The sequence below is a fragment of the Peromyscus maniculatus genome, chromosome 9 (genome assembly GCF_049852395.1).
Source record: "Peromyscus maniculatus bairdii isolate BWxNUB_F1_BW_parent chromosome 9, HU_Pman_BW_mat_3.1, whole genome shotgun sequence".
NCBI classification, from domain to species: Eukaryota; Metazoa; Chordata; class Mammalia; order Rodentia; family Cricetidae; genus Peromyscus; species Peromyscus maniculatus.
The window spans coordinates 42,831,047-42,848,778 of record NC_134860.1 but is presented as its reverse complement, the minus strand read 5'-3'; the positions used below and the strand labels follow the sequence as shown (position 1 = coordinate 42,848,778).

At 41.8% G+C, this 17,732-nt stretch overlaps 1 protein-coding gene across 6 annotated transcripts in view; it reads left to right on the top strand.

Moving 5' to 3' along the window:
• The window catches only part of Txndc16 (thioredoxin domain containing 16), an 82,589-nt gene that overhangs the window by 34,000 nt on the left and 30,857 nt on the right, over nucleotides 1-17,732 (top strand). For all 6 annotated transcript variants that reach the window (XM_042284704.2, XM_042284705.2, XM_042284706.2 and 3 more), the window contains 6 exons: nucleotides 2,287-2,377; nucleotides 5,608-5,758; nucleotides 11,339-11,505; nucleotides 11,844-11,904; nucleotides 15,005-15,128; nucleotides 17,508-17,651. In XM_042284704.2, the coding sequence (XP_042140638.2) occupies nucleotides 2,287-2,377; nucleotides 5,608-5,758; nucleotides 11,339-11,505; nucleotides 11,844-11,904; nucleotides 15,005-15,128; nucleotides 17,508-17,651 (738 nt within the window). The remainder of the gene's footprint in view (nucleotides 1-2,286; nucleotides 2,378-5,607; nucleotides 5,759-11,338; nucleotides 11,506-11,843; nucleotides 11,905-15,004; nucleotides 15,129-17,507; nucleotides 17,652-17,732) is intronic.

Genomic DNA, 17,732 nt, shown 5'->3' with positions numbered 1-17,732 from the left:
CTGGGTATTGTCTGGAAGAATATGTGAGGCAGAGAAGAATTTGTAAAGAAACTTGTTTGTGTATTGACAAAGTGCTGGTTGTAAAGAGGGACTGCATCATGCAGGGGAGTGGAGGGAAGGCATCATGCAGGGGAGTGGAGGGACTGCATCATGCAGGGGAGTGGAGGGACTGCATCATGCAGGGGAGTGGAGGGAAGGCATCATGCAGGGGAGTGGAGGGACTGCATCATGCAGGGGAGTGGAGGGAAGGCATCATGCAGGGGAGTGGAGGGAAGGCATCATGCAGGGGAGTGGAGGGAAGGCATCATGCAGGGGAGTGGAGGGAAGGCATCATGCAGGGGAGTGGAGGGAAGACATCATGCAGGGGAGTGGAGGGACTGCATCATGCAGGAGAGTGGAGGGAAGGCATCATGCAGGGGAGTGGAGGGACTGCATCATCCAGGGGAGTGGAGGGAAGACATCATGCAGGGGAGTGGAGGGACTGCATCATGCAGGGGAGTGGAGGGACTGCATCATGCAGGGGAGTGGAGGGACTGCATCATGCAGGGGAGTGGAGGGAAGACATCATGCAGGGGAGTGGAGGGAATGCATCATGCAGGGGAGCGGCTGCAGCAAGAGCACCAAGTGGGCGAGAGGTGGGTGGGATCTAGTGAAAGGGGGAGATGTGGTTCTGCCACGGGAGTGCAGAGTTCCTCTGTGGTAATAGGAAGAAAGACAGAGTATGGCATCAGTTTAGGGGAGTTCATGGACAGAGACAGCTTGGAGCATATGGGCTATCCAGCCCCCACCCCCTGTGCATGCTTATCCATGGAGGCCAGAGGTTTTTGTCTTCGATTTTTCTCTTCCTTATAGTTTGAGACAGCATCTAGCTCAGGGTTCTCAACCTGTGGATTGCAACCCCTTTTGGATGCCTGAGACCATTGAAAATATCAGATATTTACATTATGATTCCTAACAGTAGCAAAATCACCTCTATGAAGTAGCAACGAAAATAATTTTATGTTGGGGGTCAGTACAACATGAGGAACTGTATTAAAGGGTCCCAGCATTAGGAAGGTTGAGAGCCACTGCTCTGGCTGAATCTGGAGCTCACTGATTCAGCTAGATGGGGCTGGTCAGCAAGTCCGGGGGATCCTCCTTTGCCTGTCAGAGGAACAGCTGGTGGCAGTTGACTTCAGGAGTTTGGCCCATCAGAATGCAAGGCACTGATGGGCCAGTGTGCTCCAGCGAGCATCTCCAGGATGACAGGCTAGATAACGTACCTGATACACTTGAAGTCTTGACAAGGAAGAGTGATTGTGGATGAGTTTAAAAAGAAAGACGTCTGAAGGAAAAAATGTAAAGAAATAGGTACAACTGCAGTAAAAACAAACATGTTCATAAAAAAGAGAAGTAATCCATCATTCTGCTCTCTGTGGCTCATCTATAACTAATACTCCTGAGTCATAATGTAAACACTGAATAAGATGTCATAAAAATTAGATCTATACCACAAGGGCTAAGGGAGTGTGAAGCACGTACATTTCTAGAGCTGGGTTTCAGAAAAGAGATGTAATTTATCATCTTCCACAGCGGGGCACCCACAAACAGAGTAGTAACTTTATCTGCCGTTTACATTTGTGTATCCGCATATACGTGTTGATAGCAGGTATCAGGAAATAAGGGAATAAGAAAGACATTTACAGACTTCCAGATAAACACCAAAGGAAGTAATGGATGAATTAGAAGTGTTCTGCCTTGAGTATTGGAGACAGAATAGAAAGTAGGAGAATGGTTTTTCTTTTCTTAATATGCCTTGTTGAATTGTCTCTTAAAATTGATAAAAAATAATGTACCTATAAATATATAATATAGAACATGAAGCTTGTGGATTTATACATACTTCCCACTAATAAGAAATAATCACACAGTTGTGTGTTACAAAGAGATTCAAGGATAATTCATTTTCTATGGGCTCAGTACCTTTATAAACTTGAGTAAGATATATTTTAAATTTCTTTAGGATTTATTTTTTATTACATGTATATGTCTGTGTGACGGTATGGGTGCCTGAAAAGGCTAGAAGAGGGTGTTGCTTCCCTCAGAGCTGGAGTACAAGCTGCCCCACATGGGTCCTGGGTTATGGACTGAGGTCCTCTGGAAAAGTAGCAAACTTTCTTATCTACTGAACCATCTTTCCTTTGTACTTTTCCTTAAATTTAATAGGTAATAGAAGGGTTAGGATAAGATTCAAAGTAAAAGTTTACATGGAGTCACATGCTCACTCTCTCCCCGTCTCCTTTTCAGAGCACAGAGCAGTCATGGAAGCCGCTTTTGTGTATGGGACCTCGTATCAGTTTGCCTTAACCACAGAAATTGCCCTTTTGGAAAGTATCGGGTATGTATGAGAGGCCCAGGTCAGTGGTTTGATTTTCCGTTGTGGACACATTTCATGTTGCTGTTTATCACTGTCGTGGCTTGGGTTTCTCTGAAGGAATCACACACGTTGTGAATACATAAGGAAACCTGGGATGCCTTTATTACTCTGATGTAAACCACTCTGTGACAGTACATAGAGATGGTGACAGTTTGGGGTGAATACAGACAATGGATAAGCCGTATGCTAGAGTGTCACAGTGGTCACAGGAGGCATCTTAGGAACAGACCTGTAGTGGTCACATGGCGGTTTCAGAATTAGGCTCCAGAGAGTCTTTTGACAATAATCCTAAGTGTACTTAAAGCAGTTTCTGAACAGGATGTTTTAATTTTCTTCGTAATGTGCAGTTCTAGAGAGAAGCCCACTTAAAGTGCTTTTTGTGGGGGAGGGTCAATCAAGAGGAACGTTTCTCCTTTTAGCACTAAAGATCACAGGAAGTAACCAATGAAATTGAACAACCAAATGTAGTTTCAAAGCTCTCTCCAAGAAAATTAATTCAAAGCAAGGCAAAAACGCCATGACCTCTTGTGATTGTGCCAGAGCTTCCCATGTGCTCCCCCCGCCCCCCCCCCCCCATTGACCTCTCAGGACATCATACATGTAAGCAGTGCTCTTACACCTCTGTAGGTGTCGGGTTAATTACAGGACAAACAGACGTCCTCTCAGAGTTGGGCTGGGAGCTGAGAGTTGGTGCTCAAGTGAAACCTCTGCTTTCCCGCTCGCTGTTCAGTTCTCCATGGTGGATTCTCAACACTGTTTCCAGTCCGTTATTGAACTTCTCTTGTTTTCTGTGACATGCTCTTCTAAACTTCTAGTCAACTCCCCCTCTTTGGGGGTCTGTGAGTAGCAAACTAAGGATCCCTGATTAAAGTAGCTCCCTGCCTTTATTTTACTTTGGAGCCTTTGATAAGAAGTACAGCCCCAAGCCGGGCGTGGTGGCGCACGCCTTTAATCCCAGCACTCGGGAGGCAGAGCCAGGCGGATCTCTGTGAGTTCGAGGCCAGCCTGGGCTACCAAGTGAGCTCCAGGAAAGGCGCAAAGCTACACAGAGAAACACTGTCTTGAAAAAAAACCAAAAAAAAAAAACCAAAAAAAAAAAAAAAAAAAAAATGAAGTACAGCCCTAACCAGGGTATCCTGTGCTCAGCACTTTGCTTTCGGCAGTGGGTAGCAAGCAGAACAGAGTTATCCCTCGGGAAGCTGTGCACTTTCTTAGGGCTTAACTACATAGTGGTTGCTTTCCTTCGAAATGCACATTTATCCTACCTCCCTGCAAAGATTTTATGCCTCCCTTTCTGTGTAAGCTCTGTGGTCTTCCCTCTCTTTCCCTTTCTTCTCCTTCCCAAGTTGAGTCAGAATGAAATATTTCTTTGTTCTTCGTATGTCTTATATATTATAGTCATTTCCCTCATACATTTCTTTCTGCTTCAGCCCTTAAAGGATTCGAGTAGTCTTATTAGTCTTTACTGTTTAACATAGAGCTTTTTTGTTTTTGTTCATTTTTGAGATTAAATGTAATTACAGCATTTCTCCCTTCCCTTGTCCTCCATCTAAACTCATATACCTTTTCCTTCTCTGCTTCAAATTCATGGTCTCTTTTTCCCCATTGTTATTGCATGCATATAGGTACTTATGTGTGCATATATATTCCTAAATATAATCTGTTGAGTCCACGTAACGTTACTTGTTTGTGTGTTTTCAGGGCTGCCCATTTGGCACTGGACAACCAGTTGGTGTGCTCTGCCCTGTGAAGGCCTCCTCTCCCACTGCCAGCTTTCCTCCGTTGGCTGTAGTTCTCTGTGTAGGGCTGAGGCCTCATGGGCTTTCCCCCTCTAGTGTAGCATACTCATTGGTATCATCCTTGTTTGGCTCACATTTGGGCAGTCATGTTGATGAGACTTAATGTGTACAGCTTCTGATGTTACCAGCAGACAGTCTCACAGCAGACTCCCTGATCCTCTGACTCTAACAATCTTTCTGTCCTCCTTCCACAATGGTCCTTGAGCCTTAGGTGCAGGAGGTCTTGTAGATTGGGACTGGACTCAAGAACTCTGCATTTGGACTGGTAGTAGTTTTCTGTCTCGGTTTTTCTTTTGCAAAGTTTCCTTGAGGAAGGATAAGGACTGTATTTACCTGAGGGTAGCTGGGTTTCCAGAACCAGGTGTGGTCTTTCTCTTGTTGAGTGGGTCTTAAGTCCAATCAGAGAGCTCTGGGTTATTGCCAAGGTATGTGTGTCACTCTTAGGGTCATACAGCTATGCTGGTTGTTGATGTAATTCATGGGCATCATAGCTGGGCAGGATTTTTGGTTGCCTCCCTCCTTTGAAAGCTTGCATGGTGCCTTCTGCTACCATGAAAGCTAATCCTCAAAGATGGGGCATTCAGGTCCATTTCAGCTCAGGGGTCTCGGGCACTGTTTTTGAAGTAGCATAAAGCTTTTTTCCCCCACAAATAACAATAGTTATTACATAAGTATTTATGATTGTTTCACTTATCACTGATTCTATTAGAAATCACATTGTAATTAAATTAGAAACAGTGACTACTCAGTTAGACACGCTATTTTAAAAATAAAGTATTGTAGTATTTTGCAAAACTCCAATAGTACTATGTGGAGATTTTTAAAATGTTTTTTTTTAATTTTGGCAAAATTTAGTCTTTACTATAAGTTTAAGTTTTCATATTGAAATAATGCCAAAACGCAAATTATAAACTGCATTTGCCCAGGTTTGTAATTTATCAGATCAAATTCACAGACCCCCACAGCTATCAGATGGTTTCTGTCTTAAGACACAGTGTAGCTAAAGTTTATTCAAAACAGCTTTGGTTTTAAATGAAACTTAGGAAATTTGTATTACAAAGCTTCATTTGGCATAGCTCTAGGAAGACAGCGATATTTAAAGGTAATCTCACCTGTGAGTTTTTTATTGAAGCCTATAAACTAATCTAGATGTGAATGTATAAAAGGGTTTGAAGAGCTTGTTCAGATATCAAGGTTAATTTTCTTAAATATTTTCTACCTTATTTTGTCCAAGTTGATTTTATTTTTAAAGTTAACTCTTAGGTTTTTATTAAATCAGTAATTTAATACATGAGAGTTAAGCAAAGGAATTTGTTAGTAGGTCCTTTTGGACTGTAAGAGGATCGCACATTGAATTTCATCAAGCGTCTCTTCCTGGTTTTCAATTTGCAGCTCTGAGAACATACAGCGTGCGCATCTCTACTTTTTCCATTGTAAACTGGCTGAGGACTTGACCGAGCGCTGCAGAAGAACACTAATGGAGCAGCCGTTGACTACTCTAAATATTCACGTATTTGTGAAGACAATGAAAGCACCTCTGTTGGTATGTGTTCTCATTTTCCTATACCAGATTTTCACACATGAAATTTAGTGAGTTTTGATTCACAGATACATTGATGACTGTATCTAATCTCTCTTTTTTGGACACATCACTTTCATTTCATAGCATTTGAGAGTAATTTCTTGTTAAACATAGAATATTGATTGTTTTTAAAATAGTATTTTTATGTTTTGATTTGTGACATCAGAATACCTAAATATAATGAGTTGATAATGCTGTGTGATAGTTATAATGAGTGCAGATACTTGGTGAGTGCAGAGACCAATCATGGTTAAGACAAGTTCTCTTTTGTGAATGTTTTAATCACTCTTTAAAAAGTTGGTAGCTATTGCAACCATTAGCCTATTGTGTCTCACTTTGGATAGCATTAGCCTTCAAGAGTTCTAGAGACACATTTGATGATGGTGATCAGCACTTTCTCTGAAATGTTAAAGGCTTTTTTTTTGAGTATATGGAAAACATTCAGTAGATTTTCTCACATGATACATCTTTTAAAAACATGGTTCATGTGTTTTTACAAATAATCTGAATAGTACCACAAAGTGTAAATTAAAAAATGCAAGTCAGAAAGTGAGTAGCAGATGATCTCATCCCATTCTCTCTGCACCTTATGCAGATGGAGTGTGGGTGGCTCTGTGGACAAACAAGAGTGTCATCTTATAGTGAGAAGCACTGTATTTAAATCTTACATGGACTTAGAAGAAGAAGAAGCTGATAAGCATTTAAAGGGATTATTCTTCTGATGAACATTTCACTCTTATCAAGTACTCTTTTGGCTTTTAGAGACAGGGTTTCTCTGTGTAGCTTTGCGCCTCTCCTGGAACTCACTTGGTAGCCCAGGCTGGCCTCGAACCTACAGAGATCCGCCTGGCTCTGCCTCCCAAGTGCTGGGATTAAAGGCGTGTGCCACCACCGCCCGGCATTATCAAGTACTCTTTAGGAAATACTGTCTCAACTGTTGAGTTATGAAAACACTAAGAAATTAAAGAGTACGTTTTTTAAAACTCCAATGTTTTCATTTTAGGTAGAAGGGGGTATTTGCTTTTGCTTTGTAAGATGGGAAAATTAACTTCATATATTCATTTTCAACACGGTTTCCCTGGCCCTTCTAATTTTTGTTAATATTTTTCTTTCTGCATTGTTAAAATCTATATATTTCTAGTCCACTCTGTAGTCATAACCAGCCTTTTAAAAAGTCAGGTTTTACATTTAATGGACTCAGAGCTAGACAGCCACACTTTTGCTGGCTTAATCCTTTAGCTCTGTATTTTAAATAACTGTTTCTTTAGTTGGATCTTGGTTGCAAAGAAGTTTCTGTTTTTTTGTTTGTTTGTTTGTTTTGTTGTTGTTGAGACAAGGTCTCACTATATAGCCCAGGCTGGATTTGAACTTGCTATACAGCCCAAGCCAGCATCCAACTCAAGATCCTCCTACCTCACTTTCCCCATTTCCAGTTTAAAAAATAATTTAAAGGAAGTAGCTAATAGATCTTTTTTTTCTTTGACAAAGATTGGCAGATACAGCTTGTATCCATGGGCAGAGTACCCTTTGGATTTGTTCTGATGTTCCGCTTGAAGAACAGGAGAAGGGAGGGGACAGTTTCCCCCCAGAGGTCTTCACCATCTCTTCAGCCTTGTTTTTTTTTAAATCTTCGGTTGGGTACTAAGAATTCTCTGAATTTTGGGCTGGCAAGATGGCTCATTGTGTGAAGGTGCCAGATACCAAGCCTGATGACTTAGTTCTACCCTGGATCCACATCCACATCCACATTCACATAGTAAAAGGGAAAACAGGTGAAAATGTAGGATTTGTTTGTTTGTTTGTTTGTCTACCTACCAGTAGGGGAAAAATTTAACTAATACTAAACTTAATAAAAGTGTTCTTTTTCTTCTTGCTATGGACATCTTGAAGTTGTATCCTTTTCCTAGTTTCTACTCATGAATTTTCTTTTGTTTTTGAAAACTATGTTTAAAAATAGATACTCAGGAAGGAGATTCTCTGATTTTATTTCATTTTATGACAGGAAATATGCAATACTAAATTTGAAATGGAAAAAAAAAGCCCAGATTTTCAAGACTGCATAGTAAGTTGGGAATAGGTTAAGCATGGCTGCACCTGAAAACATGGCATGCACAAAGTCAAGGGTTAATGTTGTATTCTCTGAGAATGTGCTCTGGAAACAGTTTACAGTTGAGTGGTGCTTTCTGGAACTGTGGAGTATAAATGCCTCTGCTCTGCAAAAGGAATACTAAGTTGCTGAAGTTCAGAGTGGGGTTCCTTTCAAAACTCTCACAAAAGGATGCACAAGCATCTCATTGAATAATTCCTTTCATTCCCCCTGGACTGCTAAGGAGCTGATGTGGCTTCTGATTCTTAGTCAGAGACTAGAGGTCAGAGTGATTGGCAGCAGGAAGCTAGGAAAGGTCTGAATGCAAACCAGGGGAGCGGGGGTTAGAGAGCTAGAGAGAATCGGGCTTTTGGCCCAGGGTTTCTGGAAGGGTTGGCAAGAGCCAGGAAGACTCTAGCAATCCTTCTGCAGAGGAGGGATGAGGTACATACAGGGAGCTGACAGTGCTCAGAGACTCCTTGGGAATGAGTGAGGGCTGATGTCTTAGCTTTTGTGGGATAAGGAGATTTTAGAGGTCTGATCTGATGGGGTCACCTCTGACTTTGGATTTGGCCATATTAGTATTTGAGGTTGTTTTTGTTCTTAATGAATAGCCTTGAGGTTGTGAAACAAAGTAAGGTCAAAGCTTTTTCATAGGAAACAATCCATAAGCCAAAATTGAGTATAACAAGAATATGCTTTTAGGTGGCATGGCAGGGGTAGGGAGGCACTGGGTTAGTACAGAGTCTAACCTGTGAGGCCCATCAGGAGTTGATTTGAAGGACTGGTTTGTAGTTTGTTTTTATTCTGTAGCCCCAGCCATTCCATAGAGACAAGGTCTTATAGCCTCTTATGTGTAGCCCTGTACTCTGGCTGAGTAGAACTTACTTTGTAGATGTTTGTTTCAGGCTGGCCTGAAGCACACAGAAATCTGCCTGCCTCTGGAGTATTGGGATTAAAGAGGTATACCACCAACACCCCCAGCCTCCAGGGTCACTCTACACCAGTGGTTCTCAACCTGTGGGTTGCGACCCCACTAGAAATCTTTTTGCAGGAGTTGCCTATTACCATAGGAAATATCAGTTATTTACATTGTAATTCATAACAGTAGCAAAATTACAGTAATGAAGTGGTAACGAAAACAATTTAATGACCAGGGTGTCACCACAGCATGAGGGGACTGTATTAGCACAGAATGAGGAAGGTTGAGAACCGCTTTCTGCAGTGTTCTTCCTGCATTAGTTTACACATCAGTCACTTTACGTGCCTTTGAGGTGCAGTAGTCATTGGGTTTTGTGAAGTAGACTGGGCTCTAGGCATTTAGGATCTGAAATAACTTGGTTTGTTTACATTAAATTTATATTTTAAGCAAGCAAAAGTAGAAAGTAAGACTCAAACTTTTGTGTGGATAGTATATGTCCTAGTTAGGGTTCTGTTGCTGTGAAGAGACACCATGACCATGGTGACTCTTACAAAGGAAAACATTTAACTGGGGCTGGCTTATAGTTTCAGAGGTTTAGTCCATTATCATCATAGCAGGATATGGTGATGTGCAGGTGGACATGGTGCTGGAGAAGGAGCTCAGAGTTCTATGTCTTAATCCATAGGCAACAGGAAGTGAATTGAGTGCCACACTATGTAGCTTGAGCATAGGAGACCTCAAAGCCCGCCTCCACAGTGACACACTTCCTTCAATAAGGCTACACCTACTCCAACAAAGCCACACCTCCTAATAGTACCACTCCTTTGGGGGACCATTTTCTTTCAAACTGCCACAGTATATGTCTAATCACTGCAATGTGATAGAATTTCACTTCCAACCCTATGAAAATTAATTCAGGTTGGTGCTTTTGTATATAAGTTCATCTCTATTTTTTTAAAGGTATACAGAACTTGGATATTTAATTTAGATATATAATGTAACAATAGGGTGTATGTATATGTGTCTTGGATGGAACCTGGCTATGTAGCTCAGGTTGGCATAGCACTTGCCCAGTAGCCCAGGATAATCTTGAATGTTGGACAGTCCTTCAGCTCCCAAGTTCTGAGATCATAGGCATGTTGCACCACACAAATCTTGACTATAAATTTGTATATGTATTCAATCTCAAATAGATTGAGATTCTCCCAGATACAAAGTTACCCCAGACCTATTTCTTTTTGCATTTTGGTTTTGTTATTATTTTGTTTGTTTTTTCAAGACAAGGTTTCTCTGTGTAGCTCTGGCTGTCCTGGAATTCACTCTGTAGACCAGGCTGGCCTTGAACTCACAGAGATCCACCTGCCTCTGCCTCCTGAGTGCTGGGATTAAAGGCCACCACTGCCCAGCTCCCCAGACCTATTCTTAAAACATTTATTTATTTATTTATTTATTTATTTATTTATTTATTTATTTATTTATTTATTTATTTATTTATTTATTTATTTATTTATGTATTTATGTATTTATTTATTTATTTATGTATTTATTTATGTATTTATTTTTGGTTTTTTCGAGACAGGGTTTCTCTGTGTAGCTTTGCGCCTTCCCTGGAGCTCACTTGGTAGCCCAGGCTGGCCTCGAACTCACAGAGATCCGCCTGGCTCTGCCTCCCGAGTGCTGGGATTAAAGTCGTGCGCCACCACCGCCCGGCAAACATTTATTTTTATTATTTTTAACTATGTGTATATGTGTGTGCCTGTTTCGTGGGTATGTGCATGTGAGTGCGGGTACCCATTCCCTAGAGTAGAGTTAGAGGCAATTGTGAACTGCCCTGTAGGGATGCTGGGAACAGAACCTGGTTCTCCTCAAGAGCAGGAGGTGCTTTTAACTGCTGAGTCATCTCTTCAACCCAAATCCAGACCTATTCTTAAGGTTCCCAGGAATGAACACAGATTGGGAAATGGTTAAGTCATCGTCCTAATGGCTAAACCCTAGGACATTTCTCCCCACCCCTTTTCCAGACAGGGTTTCTCTGTGTAATAGCCCTGTCTGTCCTGGAACTTGCTCTGTAGAACAAACTGGTCTCGAACTCAGAGATTCATTTGCTTCTGCCTCCAGAGTCTGGATTAAAATCATGTGCCACCACTGCTGGGCTCCAAGGACATTTTGGAAAAAGTAAAATCATTTGATAAAAATGATAAAAGTAGATATATATGTTTATAGTGTTTTTTTTTCCTGAAAAGTATTTGCTTTTTGTTTATGCATCAAGATCTAAGACAGGTGAATTAAATTCTTATTTACTTCACTTCCTAGGGACTAATTTGGTAGTAGACAGTATCCTATACATTTAAAAATTTTTTAAATGTATTTTTAAAATACATTTTTATGTTTTGTGTGTGTGTGGGGGGGCAGGGTATGTGTGTGTACACACACGCGTATGCCAAGGTTTGCGTGTGAAAGTCAGTCAGTGTGGTCTGTCAGGTTGAGTTAATACCATACAGTGAGGATATTTTCTCCTTTTCTCTAAATGAAGACGGAGGTGGCTGAAGATCCTCAGCAGGTTTCAACCATTCATCTACAACTAGGATTACCACTGGTCTTTATTATCAGCCGGCAGGCTACGTATGAAGCCGACCGAAGAACTGCGGAGTGGGTGGCATGGCGACTTCTGGGGAAAGCGGGCGTGCTGCTGCTGTCGAGGTACCGTGCGTTGGGTGTTAGTGATACTTCAGTGCGGCTCCCCTCGTTTTAAATATTGCAGTCTAAGCACAAATACCTTTATGTCTAACAGGTTCTCGTACAGTCAGAGCTACTCCTGAGCTGAGGACTATACACTAGTTAGTAGCTTGATTAAAATTAAAAAAGAGGACCAGAAAATCCAGCTGGTATTTGCACGTGAAGTTTCCCAGTCTCACTAAATTGTAATCTTCCATTCACAATGGTTTTTAGAATCAGAATGTGCAGTTCTCTTTTAGATTGACATCTTGGGTGGCTTCTTCGGATTAACGAATAAGAGATTTATTTCCACTTTGAAAAAGGGACTCTGTGGACGGGAGCATTCCTCAGCACGCTAATGTGGCCTTCCGAAGAGCAGAGAAGGTTAGTCACTTTACTCACTGGTCTATAATGCTACCTCTTTTAGCTCAGGTGATCCATGGGGACTAAAGTCAGAAAAAATTATATAGGTGAACATGGGAAAAGAGATGGACACATTAGAAAATAAAAACAGCAATTATGCATTTAAAGAATGATAATTTAAAGATTTTCCCAATAATAAACCTGCATTGCTTTAGTCCATATGGACTACTTTTCCCTAAAATTATATTTAGTTATTTGATCTTATTATGTAACACCTGCCCTTTTAAATTGTCTTGAATATCACTGATTACTTTCCCTGGCAAAATTTCTGGAAGCAAAATTTGCCAAAGGAAATGAGATTTGTTTTATTTTCCTTTTTTTTTTTTTTTTGAACAGGGTGTCTCTACAGTGTAATTCAGACTGACCCTTAACTTGGAGTCTTCTGTTTCAGCCTCCTGCATGCTTTAAATGCTAGGGTTACTGGTGTATGTTATTCCGTGTGTGTGTGTGTGTGTGTGTGTGTGTGTGTGTGTGTGTGTGTGTGTGTGTGTGTGAGAGAGAGAGAGAGAGGGAGAGAGAGCGACAGACAGACAGACAGACAGGTGCTCTGATACACATGTGGAGATCAGAGGACAATTTGTTGAAGTTGGTGTCCTTCTTGTTCTGTGTGGGTTCCCCGAATTGAACTCAGGCCTTCAGGCTTGGTAGCAAGAGCTTTTCTTAACTGGGAATAAAGAATAATTTCATGTTTAGAGTTAGATAGGAAATTGAATTTTATGGAAGAAGTTTCTTAAAAGAAATATTAGTTCTGTTATTTGCTAGAATGTAAAATTAACGTGTTTTGATTGGTTTTATTTGCAAGGAAATTGTGTATATTCACATTTCTTCTCTTTTGTCTTGAGATCTAGAACTTGCAATTTTTTTTGTAAGACTTTTCACACACACTAGTTGTGACAAAAAGCGAGTGAGGATTCCAGTTCCTCTTTTTTGCCCCTTTCAGGAGGGCATCTGTCTTTAGCTGAAGCACATGTTGGATGCTTTCTCTTTGTAGTAATTGTGGCATTTACTTCCTTTTTGTTGTTTAATTTCAAAACTGAAGTTTAGAGTTGTGATTTTATTTTAGTTCCAAGGAAGGAAGATATTTTAGATTGAAATGCTTTGTTACATATTAGAGCTCAAGATACCACGTGACAACAAACACTAGAAGGATGTAGGGGAAGAGAAGCCCTTACACACTGATGGCAGGAGTGTATACGGGCCCAGCCATTGTGCAAATCAGACGGAAGGTCCTCAAGGAACTAGAAAAATAGCCCTCGTAGGCCTGGGGAGAGGGAGCGGCAGGTGTGGTGCCGACCGACACCTGAGTGTGGATCTTCAGAACTCAGGAACATCTGCCCTCATTGTGAGTGTCTGTAACCACAGAGCCCCTCGAGTGAGAAGGGAGACAGAGACACGAGGATCCCTAGAGATGTGAAGGCCAGCTGGCTTGGTCAGCCAGTAGAGACCCAGTGTCACACGGGCGGAGAGGGAGGACCCAGAAGGTTGTCTTCTGACTACCATGCGTGTGCTGTGCCACATCTGCACCCGCATTCACAGGCACGGGCCTTGTTTCAGTTGTAAGACTGTTATGAAACACCACAACCAAAAACAACTTGGGGAGGAAAAGATTTATTTGGCTTGCACTTCCACAGGAGTTCATCATTGGAAGAAGTCAGGACAGGAACTCAGAACAGGTTAGGAACTTAGAAGCAAGAGATGATGCAGAGGCCATGGAGGATGCTGCTTGCTGGCTTGTTCCTCATGGTTTGCCCAGCCTTCCCCCGTCCCCCACCCCCGCCCCTCGTGTTTTTGTTTTGTTTTTTTTGAGACAGGGTTTCTCTATGTAACCACCTTGGCTGTCCTGAAATTCACTCTGTAGACCAGGCTGGCCTTGAACTCACAGAGATCCGCCTGCCTCTACCTCGAGAGCACTGGGATTAAAGGTGTGTGCCACTGCTGCTGAGCTCAGCTGGCTTTCTTATAGAACCCGTGACCACCAGCGCTGGGAGGCCACCATCCACACTGGGCTGGCCCTTCTCTATCAATCGCTAATTAAGAAAATGCTCTACCGGCCTTGCCTGCTTGAAGTTTGATCTTCTGGAGGCATTTTCTCAACCGAAGTTCCCTCCTCTTAGATGACTATAGCTTGGGTCAAGTTGGCACAAAACTACCCGGCACTAGTGTCATTCACACACATGAACGTCATATACACGCATACATAAATACTTTGTACACAAAAGGATCGAAAGAAAACGGGGGGGGGGCAGGAGAGACAGCCCATTGGTGAAGAGTGCTTGCTGCTTTTGCACAGGGCTGAAGTTCTGTTCTCAGCACCCACAGCCACCTGTAGTTCCAGCTCCAGGGGCTCTGGTGCTCTGCCTCTATGACACCTGCACTCATGTGCATACACACACACACACACACACACTTTAAGAGTAAATCTTTAAAAATGCCTACAAATGAAACTACCATATGATCCAGCTATACCACTCTTGGGCATCTGTCTGAAGGATTCTTAAGTCAGCAGACCACAGGGATATTGCACATCCATGCTCATTATTTTACTATTCACAATAACTAGAAACTGGAATCAGTCTAATGTCCATCAACAGATGAATAGACAAAGAGTGTAGTACATGTGTACAATAGACTTTTTGCAGTGGTTAAAAAAAATGAAATCATGACGTTTTAGGAAAATGGATAGAACTACTAGAAATCATTATGTTATGTGAAATAAAACAGATTTGGAAAGCTAGATGCTGCATGTTTTCTCTCATATGCAGAATTTAGGTGAGAGTGTGTGTGTGTGTGTGTGTGTGTGTGTGTGTGTGTGAGAGAGAGAGAGAGAGAGAGAGAGAGAGAGAGAGAGAGAGAGAGAGAGAGAGAGAGAGAGAAAACACTAGACAAACAGCAGGGGGCACTGTTCAGCAGGAGGCCGTAGACCCGCAAAGGGGGTGCAAGAAGGTTGGGGGAGGGCAGAAGGGGAAAGGGAGAGAGAAGCACAGAATCGGTTGACAGGCTTGAAAACGTCATAACGACACCTGTCACTTTGTGTGCTAACTTGAAAAATGAACATCTCTAGGAAGCGCCTGTGGAATTTCTGGTGTTAGATGACGTTGATTTAATAATTGCCCATGTGAAAAATCATATGTATGCTGAAGAAATAGAGGAAGATGAGGACGGAGATGAGGAAGGCCCCGATCTGGGTAAGAACTGCAAGACCACCCTTCCAGCCCTCCGCAGCCCCAGCCCAGCAGTGAAATACCCGGCAGATGAACATCTTCAGTGGTGTGATCTCGATCTCATTCAGGATCTGTGGGGGAATCTGGGGAGGGGGACTTGGAATCACATTGGTTGGCTGGTGAGCAGATGAATGGGGCTTTCTGTTGCGTTTTGGTGGGGACCTTTACCGGTTCACGCCGGCCTTCCAGCTCCCCACACTTTCGCCTCTGTCTCACACAGTCAGTCCTTTTCACCCACTGGGTTTGCACTTCACAGACCCACACAAAGCCATGGCGTATTTCATTTTTATCGTTCCTCCCGGGAAATGAGATTGTAATTAACATTATTGTGTTTGTAGTTGTAAATGCTTCTAGTTGTCAGCAGTATTCGTGGTGGATTTCAGTAACATTTGACTATTTATTTACTTATCAGTCACTTTTGGCTTTTATTCTCACTGCTGACACGGCTTTCTTTGATTGACAATCAAGTGCTCTCAGAGAACTAGGCTCACCTTTGATTTATAGCTGAGGAATCTGTTTCCACAGTTATGTGACTTGTCCAAGGTCACACCAGCAGTACAGTGGTAGAGCCCGGCCCAGAACTTAAGCATCCTGATACAAGACTGATTTGCTATCATTATCATTCCTAACATTTTTTCATGACATTAATCCTATTCTGTAATTGCTTATTTACCTTTTTCTGTGTGTGCCTAAACTCAAATCTCTGAATCAGGGATCTTGTCTTGTTTTTTTTTGTCCCACTATTGAGTATTTGAATGCCCTGTGTATATCATTATATCATCACCAGACTCTCCAAGGTGCTCCCCTTGAGTTGCACCCGTTATCATGATCAGCATCACAATGCTGTCCTTAAATAAGAACGTCAGCTGCTACAGTGACCTGCTCGCTGGTTTGAGCTGAGCATGGGTTCTCATCTGGTGTGTAGAGTGGAGTTTCTTGTGTTTCCTCCGCAGATTTCTTCTAACTTTAAACTAGCTGACCTGAGTTCTGCTCTCTTGCTGCCTGCTCTGTTCTACTTGTCAGGTTAGGGCACCTGTTCCTGTCTCGGTTTAGTGAGATTCCTCTCCTCAGCAGCAATTGTTTGTTTCAAGATTTCCTTGTGGAAGTCATGTCTCCTTCTATTTGCTTCAGTTTGCCCTCTACAGAACTGCTTTCCTCAGTACCTGCTGTCTTGCCCCAGCTTGTTCCTAGTTTTATGGGGGAAAGAGAGGGACAGATAAACTTTTTCCATTTTAACCTCCTATTATGTGTAATCTATATTGGCCTTTGGTATTGCATAATGTCGTGCCTTATATGCATAATCCCCTCTCTACCTTGAACCATCCCATTTACAGAGAAATAGAAAAGGGTTTTAGGAAAGAATTTGTCACAGTGCAATTTAAGAGACAAGTACCTCCCAGAGGAAGTGGCCGAAGTGTGAACTAGAATGGAGAATCCTGGGTTCCATAAAAAGGCAACACATAGAAAAAGAAGAAAAATGTATAAGTGTTGTGTAGTACACAAGGAAGAGGACCTTCAAGAGTTCTGTTATTGAGACTGTAACTTCTTGGTGCCACGGGAGGAGGGCCGCTCTTACAGGAAGGCAGTGGACATGTAGGCTTTTAGGGTTTCCTAATCCGAAATTCTTGGTTCATTTTTCTGCCTACAGTTCCAGCAGTTTGGAGTTTTCTCTTGCCATGTACTCTTTACAGTTCGTCTCACTAGTCATTAGTGCCTGTGTGTGATAAGTACTTTCATGTCTCCGAGCCTTTGCAGCATTATTCGATTGTATAAAGCACTCTTTATTCCTGGCCTGGTAGACTTTCCATCTCCTGGTTAAAATTTCCCTATTAAGAGCCCTCACTGTATCCTTTACCTTCAAACTGATCAGAATTTGTAACTGTATTTTTATTTCTTGATGAGTTTATTGCCCTGCTTGTCCATTGATAGACATGCCATGTGGTCAAGAATAAGTCTTTTAACCCTTTATTTCAGTGTTTATCATCATGCTTGGTACCCTGTGGGCTCTAGATAGGTAAAAAGTAAAATGTGGTGGACTCCTTTAGGATTCTGTAATATAGTGATTAGAAACAAAATTGCCATATTCCCATTGTTTGTAGAATAAAATTAAATGATTGCTCCAGGAATTGACCAATTTTGTGAATTCTGGGTCAGAAAGCATCTCAAAGTCATTAAGTTATAACCAGGCAACTGAGAACTTTTCTAAATATCATACATACTGTTTAGAAAACATGGATTCAGAAATTTGTATAAAGTACTACCTTTCCTATGACAGCTCGTGGCATTTTGAATATTTAATTATGTAATCTATATGTAAATTAAGCTCTCTTTAAACCATTTTAGCTATTCAGGATGATGAAGTGGAGGAGACTGTTTTCAGAGATAGGAAGAGACCGTTACCTTTGGAGCTGACAGTGGAGTTAACACAGGAAACATTTAACTCGACAGTCACGACTTCTGACAGCATAGTGCTCTTTTATGCTACTTGTAAGTATGCTCTTTGGAAGGATGCTGTATTTCATGTGAGCACCCTTAAAGAAGACGGGTTTTATGTGTGCTTCCTATGTA